Genomic DNA, 13,531 nt, shown 5'->3' with positions numbered 1-13,531 from the left:
TAACAGCACCAAGGCCGCTGGTCTGGGAGTCAGGGACAGGGATGTCAGCTCCAGCTGCCTGCACCGAGCACCCGACAGACCCAGGACAGCTCTCTGAGCCACCTGACCAAAAACAGGGACTGCAGATGCCAATTCCGGCCTGTTACCCTCAGCCTTCACACTCAAAGCACATGAGGTACGTGCTTCGGTTTAGCGTTAATTGAAGGAGATTCATCAATACTTCAGTCACTCATTTTAACTGGAAGGTATGAGACCCATACTCAGTACAGCTGAACCTTCTCTCACACAGTACTCAAGCATTAAATGCAGAAAAACATAAAAAGTGTTATACACTGCACAATATAGGAGTGCAGAAACTCTTCTACAGCATTAGGGACACCTTTGTCTCTGGATCAACATTAAAAATCCCAAGTGACGGAATTCACAGCTGCCTTCTCCACAGACTACTGCACAAGCCAATAGATTTTACACATCAATCATCCTATGAAGTTAAAACAGAAAATTTGAACAGAACTACTAAAGAAGAAATGGGGAGATGACATCAACAGAGCAAACCAAACAAAATTCTTTAAGAAAAAGAGAGGAAAAACCGTACAAGCAATATTCCCAATGCTGCATGTATCAAAACCAACAAAAAAAGGTTGATAAATATTTTGCAGTCTACTTTGTGCCTGAAGATCTGACAAAAAGAGCAGCTGCTTTCAGTTTTAAAAATACATCTATAATGTAAATCAAGTATCTAACATACCAAATACATTGCAAAATACATGGCATCAAATCTTAGTCAATAATGTCTAACTTCCAGTGACAAAAAAATTCTGTAAGATGCTTTTTAAGTTCTTTTATTCAACAAAGGGCTTTTGGAAATCCTTTTAAGTGGTCCACACACTTCAATGAAGCTATAAATCTTAGTACTGTCAGGAACACTATTTCTCTCAAGTGACAAATATTGCAGTACATATTTTTAATGGTTTGAGAATTGTTACTATATAAGCTTTTATCCATTAACTACCAAATAATAATACAGGTAGAGCAACCATAGAAAATATGTAAAGTATGCCTTTAGAAGTCCACACACTATCATTAGATACAGAGGGATGAAACAAAACAAGCACACATTTAAAACGTACGTGCAATTAGATAAAATACATTCTGTACAAAAACTGGAACTAGGAGAGAACCGTGGTTCTTTTTATTCCTGTTTCCATTTTTGTTATACAACACATCTTCGTGATACACAAATGGTTTAGATATACTTGATCTTGCAGTCACCTCAGTTCTTTAAGACTGTATCCCATCTCTATAACAATCACCTTGTGAAAGCGAAAGCAAAAAATCCATGTGTCTACTGATCACTCTTGTCTGAAAGGGCTCCTAAAATGTCACCTTTTAACAGACTTGATGTTATATTAGTCCTTTGTTAACTACTGAAGACATAGTTTCCAGTATACCTTTGCTGTATTTTTCCTATTTAATATAATAAAGACTTATAAAACATGAGAATGTCATACAAATTGATAGTTTAAAAATCACAGCAGCTCTGAATATCACTTCATTGATTGTTCTCATCTTTCCACATTTCAACTTACCTCAGCTCCTGAGGAAATCTGACTTTGGCCTGGCTGGTTCTGAAGGTGACCAGCACTTCTCTCTGTCATAGAATCCACTGCATTGTCATCCTGTTCAACCATTTCCATGGTCATCAGTCTAAAAGTAAGTACATATACATTTAAATAACTCAGCTAGGGAGGGTAATTCCAAACTATTTGGAGCAGACAGAAAGAATGTTTCTGTCAAATTGAAGTCTTCTCTTCATTCCCCTGTATTAAAATATTCACTCATATAACTAGGAGCTCTAAAACAAGTATTTTGGAAAGCTGCAGGGAGAGGCAGTTCTGGAGATGGTTCTCAGGAAGGGACAAGCAGAGTCCCAGGATCCCATGAAGTGCTGCCAGTGCTGCACACATCAAGTCCCTTCAGCCTCAGGCTGCCCAGCAGCCATGGGCTGCTACAGCTCTCCTGAACCTTCCAGGATGCCTATTCCCTGCTGGCATCCACGCTTCAATTGTCTGTAAAATACTCACTGCTCAAGAGTCACAACAATTCTGCTCACGTTACAGGTTTAAAAGTAGGGTAGATTTCATTGAAAAATAAGCAACTTGCTGACCCTCAATTTAAGCTAAGAGTTTAAACTTTATAGAGAAAACTTCCAAAACTGCTATATATCTGCTATATAAAAACGAAATTACCTGACAGCTCCTTTTCGATATTTCTTGGCACACTTAGTCATAACGGAAGGTGTGAGTTTTAAAACAAGAGCTTGGATCTCTTCGGCTCCCTTTCTCTCCTACCAAACCCTGCACTGAAGGTGCAACATTGAACAGGTGATGTCAAACATTGCCATGGCAACAGGTCAGTTTACAAACAGAACACAGACACCACAGGGTCAGGCAGAGGCAGGCAGGATGCCCTGCAGCCTCCCACCTACACCCTGCTTACACAACAACTGCCAGCCAAAAAAGGGGACGTGATATTAGGTGATATTAGGTGAGGGATTTAAGAGGCAGCAAATCTCAGTTCCCCAGGTTCAGTTTCTGTAACTAGGAATGCCAAGCCTGACTGAAGTCAAAGTTTAATTATTTCAGCTGGCTGATAGTTACTTTGGTTTCTCCTCAGGACTCACACCAGGAGATGCAAGAGGCAGGCAGGGACTGCTACCCACCCGACTCTGAGGCTCTGCAATTTAGTCCCACGTGTTGTAAGTTAACTACATTAAATACAATTAAATGTAAACCAAACTCCTTTTGTGGCACTATTTTACAGAACATTACACAATCTTTGAAGAGAATAAATGGTATTTTTTTAATCAAATTTTTGCCCAAAATAAAAGCGTGAAAATATGAAAAGATACCCAGTCAAATGATGCAGAGCAGCCTATTTTGAGCTCATATGCCTCCAGTGGTACTCTACTGACGAGACTTTACCAGTACTAGAGCTAATGGTAACCAAGGTGCAAAACAATTCAACATTTTATGGGTTAACATGAGTATTTCTGCTCAGAGAAGTTACATACCCCATGCCAGTATCAATTCAGATTAGAATCATAGGGAGCTATGAATATTAGAATATAGGGAGTTATTTTACATCTAAAATCTTTCCACATTTTTGTCTTGCTAGTTAACACTAATTATCTTTTTCTTTGGATATAATCCAATTAAATATCTACGAAAATTCACCAGTCTAACAGCTCTGCAGAAAATGTTTTCACCAAGCTTTTCACCATAATTTTCTATAAGAAGATGTTATCTAGTTAAACTCTTCTGGTTTTATAGATGTGTAATATAATAACAATAATAAAGTAGGAAAAAAAAGTTCTTCCTTTGTAAAGTAGGACCATCCATAGAGTCTCAAATATGAAAGGTCTGTGGTTCATACAAGAATAAGCTCACACACCAAGATAGATTAAATGCATAGGTACTGGCAACATATTCATTGTAATCTCTTCCTCAAGATGGGAATATAGTCAGAATTAATTCACTTTATGGAGGTCCTGAAGTATTTTTGTATCCAGAGCCATCTGTCACAGAAAACCTACTGTTGGGAAAAAAAAAAAACAACAAACCGAAACCCAACAACAAAAATCAAGAATCAAGTACTTTTATTCCCACTGAATGTATTTCATAGAAATTTTGCCCAGAAAGAGCCACTTTTCATCTTGAAAAAAATTCAGTGCTGCAGCAGGTAGTTTTGCTAACTAAGTTAGCAAAAAGCTACAAAAAGAGCACCAGTGCAGCAGAAAACTAACAAAGGTATTCCTCATATGTTGCAAAATACAGTACCAAGAAAGGGGTGTCCTTTTGATTATTTATCTTTAATTAGAAAAACAACAGCAAGAACTATACATGTCAGTGGAGTGACTAACATAATTAAGATTTATGATACATATGGAAAACTCTAGAATTTATATAGATTTTCCATCTGTAATTGTGTATATTCTGACTCTTAATACAAATGATTGCTTAATTGAAAAATTAAGCAGGGTGGAGTAAATTCTGAATATTTGACTGACATAAAATGCAATCACTACTCTGAAATATAGCAAAATATTTTTCCTCAGTAAGTTCAAACCTGCTTCTGTTTGATCTCTGTGACCAAAAAGTGACTTGACTTAAAACAACACCCAAATATAAAGATCCAGTCACAGCCTAAAGAAAAAAAAAACAAAACCAAAACAAAAATAACAAAGTATATGAGTAATTTTAAAAGATACACAAGCTATCTTGGCATAAAACTTCAGTGAAAAAGATGACTTAGGACAAACTGTAGCACATTAGTATCACAATTCAGACATGTTACAAGATTAGGAATCTTTCACAGACACAACCACGGGATCACTGAAGCGGCAGGAGCAGGTCAGCTGCAGTTATCTGAGCCCACAGGGTCAGTGGTGGCACAGTCAAACCGAGCTGTGCCAGTTCATGTGGGTTTGTACACAGCTCAAGACCAGGCATGCCAAGGAACTCCTGAATTTCAGACTAGGTTGTCACTGTCTTCAGAGCATTCTTATAACCTGAATTGTACAGGGGTTTTATTTCCCGTACATATCATGTCAACATGAATATATCAAACTTTTAAAATAATTACACAGAAAAAATATTGAGCAATATTATGCTTTTTCTAAAACATCAGTAATACAGACTGTGGCATGAAACCATTAGTAATCCAATTCAGACAACTGCTTCCACACAGATCACACTCAATCAATCTGCATTGCAAGCAAATTCTAACATATTCATTGCTTTTAAGTTTCCAAGGAAGTAAAACAGAATTTTCAGCCAAGCCCTTAAAATCATTTATAAAATTCTATCAGTAGCAGTACACATCACACTTAAAAGTTTACATTTCCTTCTATTTTTAAGGGAAAACTAAGCAAAAAGTTTAAAGTAGGTGGTCTTGGGTCCTGTTTAGAATTATATAATGTTTTTCTTCATTGTATGACTAATTATATACAAGTTTTAGTCTTATACTCAGTATTAATACATTTTTTCTTATGTTTTTATCTTATTTGCTTATGAAGACTGAACAATAATTTTAAATACTAGTCTGGATTTTCAAATTAATAAGCAAGTTATACCTCTGCACTCACGTAAAAAAGGGACAAAAATGGTTTTCTGTAATGTAGAGCAAAGATACCTGCTTCTTCCTACAACATTGTAAAGAGATTTTCAGGATCTGGCAGGAAGTTTAACTGTTTCCATTTCGATATATCTAAGCACATGTTTACTGTAGTTACTGAGACTAATGGGCAGCAGGTCAGTAGCAGATAAACACTGATCAAGATAATGCACACAGTGCACATCAAAAGCTTCTTCAACTGCAACCAGATGAACCACCCCTGACAGGAGAAATCTGACAGATGGAATCAGCTAAAGGAAAACAGAATTTTTTTTCTAGAAAATTCCAAGCAATTTACAGCTAAAGGTGTGAAATTTTTACATTTTTGCCCATAGGTAAGAGATGAAGGACAGCATCCCTATCATGACATGTTCTTTTGCAATAAAGAGCACAAGAAATCCTTTCACTCCTCCCAATACTGCTGTTTGTTTTACACCACTGCATATTAATATATTTAATGTCTATTGGTGAAATTATAGTGCAAAAGCATATTGCTACAGTATTTTACATAACTGGAAGCGTGTGAGTGTCTAAATAAATACCCAGACACATTTTAAAAAACAACTTTTTTATTTCAACCATCCTTTATACATCAGGGACTGCTTACAAAGGTGCTTTGATACAAAGGGTATCATTCGTAAGGGGCTAAAAAATATGTTTCAGCCCTTGCTCAAAATCTCTTTGAAGGCTTTTATTCACAGGGGAGTTACTAGAAAGCAAGAATATGAATTTACAAACACCTGTTTTGCATTTATTGATGACCTCACAGCAAGTGTGAAACTCTCAGAATGCAGTCCTTTCAGGAGAGCATTGTGTTCTCAAGTATGAACTCTGTAATAAGTGTTTTACCACTCTGGTAGCGTGAAGGACACCAGCTGATAAGGTGGTCACAGAATTCAGTCAAATAAAATGTGCAACAGCACAGCAAACGCGAATTTTAAAGTTCAAACTTTCAGTTTTCAGTATCACCAGAAGCTTCATCTCTAAGCTTCTTGTGTCTCTACACTCTAATTATTTCCCTGTTTTCTTCCGCGAATACCTCAGCTACACCCTGAACCCCAAAACCTTAAAACCCCACCGTGCCATCACTCTGAGCACAGGCAATGCTACCTGGCCCTCGGCACCTGCCATCTCAGCCGTGCTGACAAGGCAGCGGAGCCGGCCCAGAGAGGACACGCGGCCCCTTCAGAAGGGCCCAACCAGCCCCTGAGTAGGCCAGGGGATCAATCAGGCATCAGCCCCCGTGGAATCACTTATCGCGCCGCTGCAGCACCAAAAATGATGCTATCTCAGCAGTGGGGGATGCAGACAAACGGCTCAAAGTTTTACGCACGACTGCGGACTCATGAAGAGTCCGCTGTGATCCTTCCCCACTTGTTCTGACCCAGCTCCGAAAGCCCTGTGGGCAAGGGTATAACCGGGAGTAACGGCGGCAAACGCCCCGGGGCAGCCCCGCGGAGGCCCAGGAGAGGCCGTCCGGGGCCCTCTGCCCGCAGCGAGCAGGCGCTGCCCCCGCTCCGAGCCGCAACGCCGGGCGAGCCGAGCCGATGTCCCGAGCAAGGGCAGGAGCCACCTCCTGCCGGAGCCCGGGGAGCGCCGCGGCTGCCGGGCGGCAGCGGAGCGGGCGCTCCGCGCAGCCCTTCCCGAATTCCCGGGATCGGAGCCGCCTCGGGGCAGCCCCACAGCTCCGTGCGGGCTCCGCGCGGCCGCCCCTGAGCACAGCGCGCTCCCGGCTGCCGACGGGGACGCGCCCCCGCCGCCTCCTGCGCGCTCCCGCGGCGGGGCTCAGCCAAGAGCGGCACAGCGCCCCCCTCCTGCCCTGCCCTGCCGTCCCCTGCCCGTCCCGTCCCTGCCCTGCCCGCCGCGCCGCCCGCTGCCCTCCGCGCTGCCCCGCCGCCGGCCCGCGGGGGGTCGGGCTGCGCGCACACGTGTCCCCGCCCCCTCCCGCACTCACCCGCCGCCCTGTACGTGCTGCCCCCGTCACAGGGGGTGGGGGGGACCGAGCCGGGCGGAGCCGCGCGTCGGCCTCACGTCAGCGCTGATGCAGCCGCGCCGCCGCGGGGGCGCCGAGGAAATGGCGTCTGCGGGGCCTCCCAGCGCCAGCGGCCGCGGCGGGAGGCGGAGCCGCGCGGGGCGGCGGTGCCGGGCGGCCGCGGGGCGCAACGGCCGCGGCGCTGACCAACCGCTGCCGCGGGGGCCCCGCCGGCGCCGCCCATCGGCCGGGGCGGGACGCGCCGCGGGGCGGGCGGGGCGGCCCCGCGCTGCCGGGGGCGGGGGCGGCCGGTAACAGCCGGGGCGGCCGCGGGCCCGCCGCGCTCGCTGGGCCGCGCTCTGGGCGTGCGATAGCGGGGCGGTGCCGGCCGCTCGCCGCGCCGGCCGGGCCCCGCTGATAAGGGCGCTTGGCTGGGCCCCCCTGCAGGGTCCAGCCCCGGCTGTCCCCGCGCTGACCCAGGGAAGGGACGTGGCGCAGCCCTCGGTTATCCCCTGGGCGGTGCCGGAGCCCTGAGGGACGCGGAAACCTGCCCAGAGGCCGCCCCGCCGAGGTGCTGCCCGCGGTTGTTTTGTAATTCTGCTTAGTAAAAGCACGTTCCTTACATCAGTCCTTCATGGTATGACATAGTATTTTACATTTATTTGACTAAATAAATCAGAAAATGCCAAGAGGCAACAAGCGGGTTCGACATGCGCGTTGCCCCGCTGGCTGCCGCGGGATTGCGTTCAAGTGTCCTGAGTCATGTTGGGATGTGCTGTACGTGTGAGCCTTTGCCGGGAGCACGGGGCCCGTCGGCTCAGGGGTAATAATATTAAAATGCAACAAATGCGTAAGCCATAAACTTTGTTACTAGCAATGTTTGAACATCATACTGCTTATGGCTATCTTATTGCTGCTCAGTATTTTACAAAGTAGTGTAAGAAGGGATTACACTGCAGTGTATTTTAAATGGGATGTCTATACATCACTGCACGTATATTCTGAGGTTACATAATGTATTTACCCATTTTTATGTTTTGGTTTTGTGTTTGTTTTTTTTAATACTGTGAGAAACAGCTCAGTGTGTTAAATAAATATGAAAACCCTAAGTTAATTGCACATAACTCATTGTGATTGAAGAATTGGAGGATGTGTGTGTCAGGATTGGTGATAGGTCCACACAGGTCAAACACTCAGCCTTATTCATGCCATGAAGAGAACCTGCGTATTGGTTTCCTGTATTTTTTAAAAAAAACAAATAACTCTTATCTCTGACTTCATAAGAGATGAATCACATTTATTTGCAAAGGTTTTGCCTTTAGGCATTTAGTTCTTTAATTTGCTTCACAGGAGTTACTTAACACAGCTATCAAAATTGCAATCTAGTGTAAAAATACAGATTCTTCAATTATCACTATTGCTTATGCAAGTTTTCAGTTTTCATCCTACATTTCCTTTGTTGAAATATTGAACAGCCTCTTCCTGTTTTGAGTTCTGTTTCCCTCCCTTTGTTTGTTGCATATATCTGTTGTGGGTTTTTAAAACAGGAGTTTCTCTTCCTGTAATGAATTCTGCTTTAAGAGCTCACTTACAGTATTGTTATGCTCACTCATTAAAATCTTTCGTCAATTAAAAATATTTGTTAGAATAGTCAGGTAATCAAAGGAACAGGCAAATGTTAAACTACTGAAGATTACTCTGCTGAAACCTTTGGAAGAAATTTTAGTTTTGCCTTGTATGCTCGAAGAGCCAAAAATGGCTCTTAGGATATTAGCAGCACCTCAAAAATATTTTTGAATGTAGAAGTCTTATTACAAACAGGAAGAAATTTGAAATGAGCATGTTAAATAATGGAAACCACTGGAGTGAGTTACATATAAACAAACTGAGAATTTCCATGAACTCTTAGGGTCTGGATTTGGACAAGCAGTTATTTTTTATTAGTTTTCAAGTAAGTCATAAACAGCTTTGAAATGTTTAACAAAAAATTTATTACTATTTATACCACTTCTCTTGTAATGAAGTGTATCAGAGAAGTAAGTGAACTGCCAGAGGGACTTAGACCCTGGCAAGACAAAGATGACTAACCAGATCTGGCTCTTGATGCAGCTCGCTGGAGCTGAAGGGCTGGAAGAGGAGGGGAATGAGAAGAGACTGTTGTGTTCTCACCCCAGCAGGGCTGGGGGACCGTGTTTGTTACCTGAGGCCAGGCTGGAAAGTGCCCACTTCGACTGAAAACAGTTCTCTATAAATTGGGATCAATGCCTGCTGTGAACCCATTTAATTTCAAACACCGAGACCAAAAGCAACCCATACGAAGGCCACACAGTTCAGGATTCGTCATGATTTTCATAATTTATGTAGGAACATGTACTTGAAATCCAGGCGCTTTGCTGCTGTCAGAAGGACTGCCTGAGTCATCTTTTCTCTTAAACTCAAAATGTTGCTTTTTTTTTTTTTTTTTTTAACTTCAGTGGGCAGAGCCAGTAAGTTTCTTTCAACCTGGATCAATCCTTAAGTCTGATCCACTGCACCATCACCACCACCTTAACAAGGAAGGGTAGTAGATGAGCAGGGAGGTGGAACAACTTCATTTGGCACCAAAAGAAGCATGGTGCTCTTTGCAGAGAGCATAAATACCTCACCAACACACATTACATCAGTAGGAATGCTATCAGTGTAATTTTCAGACACGATTCTACATATGGCTCACACAGCTACCTCGTATATAGATTTTTTTAAGGGAATTGAAAGAATTTTGTGCATTTCAGTTCTAATCTAATGAAATGCCTGTTCAGTTTGCTTGTAAAAAAGTTTATGATTGTCTTGGCATAAACAATGACAGCAAAATGGATATGGTACCTAGCTTAGTTGTCAATTTCTATTTAATTAGAATCCAAACATCTGAAAATAATACAGGTGAAACTGACAAAAATAGACTGGTATCCTATTTGAAATAATACTGACACTTGCTGATTAATAATTTCACCACAGCTCTCCTCATAGACCACTCCAATTTTAGCTGATTATTGAATAACCCTGCCTCTGCTCTTTCACTGCCTGCAAGGAAATAGAGGAACAAGTGCAGAACTTGCAGAGTGGTCACAGGAAAGTGCAGTCACCACGCAGCCACTGTTTTCACAATTTATTTTGTAAATGTGACGAAAGTCAGAAGTAGCCAATATCTGCATGCTGTAACAGAATCCTGATCAGTCTGAAACAGAGAGCAGATTAGGCAAGAAGTACACCTTAATATGTATAAACTATAAGACTAATAATTTATTTTGCCTGTGCTTTTCTTTTATAAACTCCTAGCAATGCAAGAAAAATATGGATTTCCATTGGCTCACAAATAGAAACAGAAATTACACACTCCCTTAGGAAGGCAAACTTGAACAACATCGTAAAAGGTAAAAGCTTTGTAAATTTTTAAAAATGTATATAGATTTTTTAAAAGTTACACATCTGTATAATTACAAACATTTTGTAATGTCTCCATCCCTAAACTATGTTAAGTTGGAAATGAGACTGAGTGACAGTACAAGTCGCACAAGAGCAAATTGATGATCCTTTTATTCTTGTTGTTTGCTACTGTCCCTCACTGGAACCTCTGCAAATCAATACTGCTGAAATTAGTGCTGTGCTAAGGCACCGCCTTCACTTTTGTGGGTTGCATAAGCCAGAAGCACAGGAAGGAATAGCCTTGGGGGGTCCCAGGCCTGGCTTAGTGAGAAGCCTGGCCTAACAGCTGTGAGGCTTTGCAGTACTTCAGCTGGCTCTGCTTTGCCCTGTGTCATGTAAACATCAGGATTTCTTTATTGAAAGAGTTGGACATTATTATTGGTGAAGGGGATATCAAGTACTATTCTAGGTCCATTTTTAAAAATATCATTACTTTGATTTTCTTGGGTTTGTAATGATTTGATTTTGGATAATAACTTGCAGTAATGTTGTAATATTTTACACTCCAAAGATGAAATACAGCATTTTAATGTGGTTTATTTGTGTTTGTTTGCATTTTTTTTTTACTTTTTTAGGATTTGTAATAAGAAATTGAAGTTTATAAATACGAAACAGGTATCCCAAGTCATATGCTACTGTCTGGTATGTCCTGCAGTTTGAAAGGAGGTACTTACTGATGCACCAAAACATAGCAAAGCAAATCAGAGTACACCAGCAGCTAAACTGTGATCACTTTATTAATCACTGCTTGAACAACAACACAAATTACTAAAATGATTTTTGAATGTGTAGTTAGATACCTCGTGAGGTGTTTGTCAGTAGGTAAGTAATGAGGAGAATTGAGAGGATTCAGACTATTTCCTAATCTACCTGTCCCAGGTCAGGTTTCCAGCATGGGTGTCTCCCCACACGCTGGAGCCAGAACAAGCAAAACAATGAAGAAACCTATAGTGTGACAAAAAACTTAACATTATATAAATTGCTGCATACTCATTTGTTGCATATTCATTTCACGAGAGAAATTATTATAATGGGAAAATAATATTCTGACTAGGGAAAATGTAAGGCGTCTGAAATGTTTAAAGGATCGACTGGTCACTTCAAGATATATGCATAATGATATTTCTGTTGCAGCAGAAAAAAAAAGGTAACTTAGATCTACTACATGAAATTTTCATTTCTTCTGCTGAACAATGAACTTTACTTATATGACACTTTCCCCATAACATGAATATAACATGTACTTCACAGCATTCATAACCATTTACAATTTATTGCTGTTTGAACTTTTCAGGTGAAAAGTACCAGGTTTGTATAAAGCATTATTTAGTACTTACGGAATGAATATTAAATTTCTAAACAACTGCTTGAGTTTTATTTAAAATTTCAATACATGAAACTTTACTATTAAAATAATTACACAGAAAACAGTTTGTAGTTGAATGTGAATACACTGTGCCACAGGAATAGGGATATCCTAAACAGTTGGCATACAGAAAAGTGGCCAGCACTAATAGGACATTGAGGAACTACCTTATACAGAAGTGAATGACATCAAACATTCAGTAAAAGACAAACACATACAAAGAGTTCATATTTATTAAAAATATTCAATGAAAATACATAAAAAAGAATTTGCATTTGGTTAACACAGTGGCTGTAGACTAGATTTTCTAGCAACTGTAGGTTGTTTTTGATGGGGAGCAGATTGTTTTGTTGGTGGTAAATGGTTGTAAATGACTGTGAAGAGCAAGAATGCAGAATATAAAATGAAAAGTAAAAGCTGCTGAATAAATGGAGCAAGGTAAAGGTGTCTGGGGTATAAAAGCTATAAAGAGAAGGAAGAGGTACAAGTGAAAAATAACTAAATGAAAGAGTATTCTGTATAGCAAAAGATTATCAGGTTATTTACAGTGTGTTTATGTGAGAAAGCTTCTGTATTTCTCTCATGTCAAGAATTGTTAGTTCTTAATCTACCCCTATACAGATAAATGGCTAAAGAAACATTTTTCTGAAAAGGATATATCTTTCATCAAATGCTACCTCAACTAATTTATCTCTTTGATTATGCCATTTTGCCAGCTGGCTTATTTATGAGCTGTTTTCTCTCATTCTATTTGTCTAGCACTTTTGCACATTACAGGTTTCCGTCTCTATTGTATGAAATATGTGTTTTACTGGATTATTTGAGAGACAAATACATATACTTTTATAAAATAATTTCTTAAGAAAACCCAAGGAAATTGACTGATGCCCAATTTAATTTGATTTGGAAAATGACATTTTAGAACTGGGCACTAGATACTTCTCATTTATCATATTTTAGTAGAGACAGATACCATTTGCCTTTTTTTCCCCCCCCTTTTTCTGGAAACAACAGCTCTGCAAATTCAACCTTGCCTCAAAATTAAGTCGTGTTGCCTAAGAGTCATCATCACTAGGGGTTCTGTCGTCACCAAGTTCAAGGGTTTCTCTTCCATCTGTGTGTATATTTATATGTACTGCACACACAGATGTCATAGAGCTGAACGCTGGGGTTTACATTTTTAGTAGTGGTAGAACCACTCAAGATTTACATGACTGTTTTCTCCAAAACATTGTGCCTGGCAAACAAAAAGCAACAGCTCCCTTTCTCCCACAGTATCTGCTCATAAAATCATAGGATTATAAAATATATGACTGAGGTTGGAAAAGACCTCCAAGGTCATGGAGTCAAACCTTTGGCTAAACACTACCCTGTCAAATAAACCATAGTGCCAAGTGCCACATCCAGTTGTTTCTTGAACACCTCCCAGGATGGTGGCTGCACCATCTCCCTGGGCAGCCCCTTCCAATGGCTGACAACCCTTTGAGTAAAGAAATTCTTCCAGAAGTCCAACCTGAACATCTCCAATTGCAGCTTGAGGCCATTTCCTCTCATCC

The 13,531-nt window shown here is 41.1% G+C and overlaps 1 protein-coding gene and 1 long non-coding RNA gene across 9 annotated transcripts in view; one reads left to right on the top strand and one right to left on the bottom strand.

Annotated features, from left to right (window-relative positions):
• Positions 1-7,273, bottom strand: part of CREM (cAMP responsive element modulator) — a 35,205-nt gene extending 27,932 nt beyond the window's left edge. For 4 of the 8 annotated variants that reach the window (XM_063415252.1, XM_063415217.1, XM_063415238.1 and 1 more), the window contains exons 1-2: positions 2,250-2,305; positions 1,590-1,707 (exon numbers count right to left, since the gene is read on the bottom strand). In XM_063415252.1, the coding sequence (XP_063271322.1) occupies positions 1,590-1,707; positions 2,250-2,290 (159 nt within the window). In that variant the 5' untranslated portion in view covers positions 2,291-2,305. Of the gene's footprint in view, positions 1-1,589; positions 1,708-2,249; positions 2,348-7,129 lie in introns of those variants that run through there. The other 4 variants (XM_063415228.1, XM_063415260.1, XM_063415222.1 and 1 more) reach the window with 4 other exon arrangements.
• Positions 7,274-7,488: 215 nt separating this feature from the next.
• Positions 7,489-12,174, top strand: LOC134559943 (uncharacterized). Its single transcript, XR_010082641.1, has 3 exons — positions 7,489-7,784; positions 10,463-10,557; positions 11,185-12,174. It is a non-coding gene; the product is annotated as an uncharacterized LOC134559943 (long non-coding RNA).
• The last annotated feature ends 1,357 nt before the right edge of the window (positions 12,175-13,531 follow it).

This window comes from Prinia subflava, chromosome 1 (genome assembly GCF_021018805.1).
Source record: "Prinia subflava isolate CZ2003 ecotype Zambia chromosome 1, Cam_Psub_1.2, whole genome shotgun sequence".
Lineage (NCBI taxonomy): Eukaryota > Metazoa > Chordata > Aves > Passeriformes > Cisticolidae > Prinia > Prinia subflava.
This window is presented reverse-complemented; position numbering and strand designations above follow the sequence as displayed.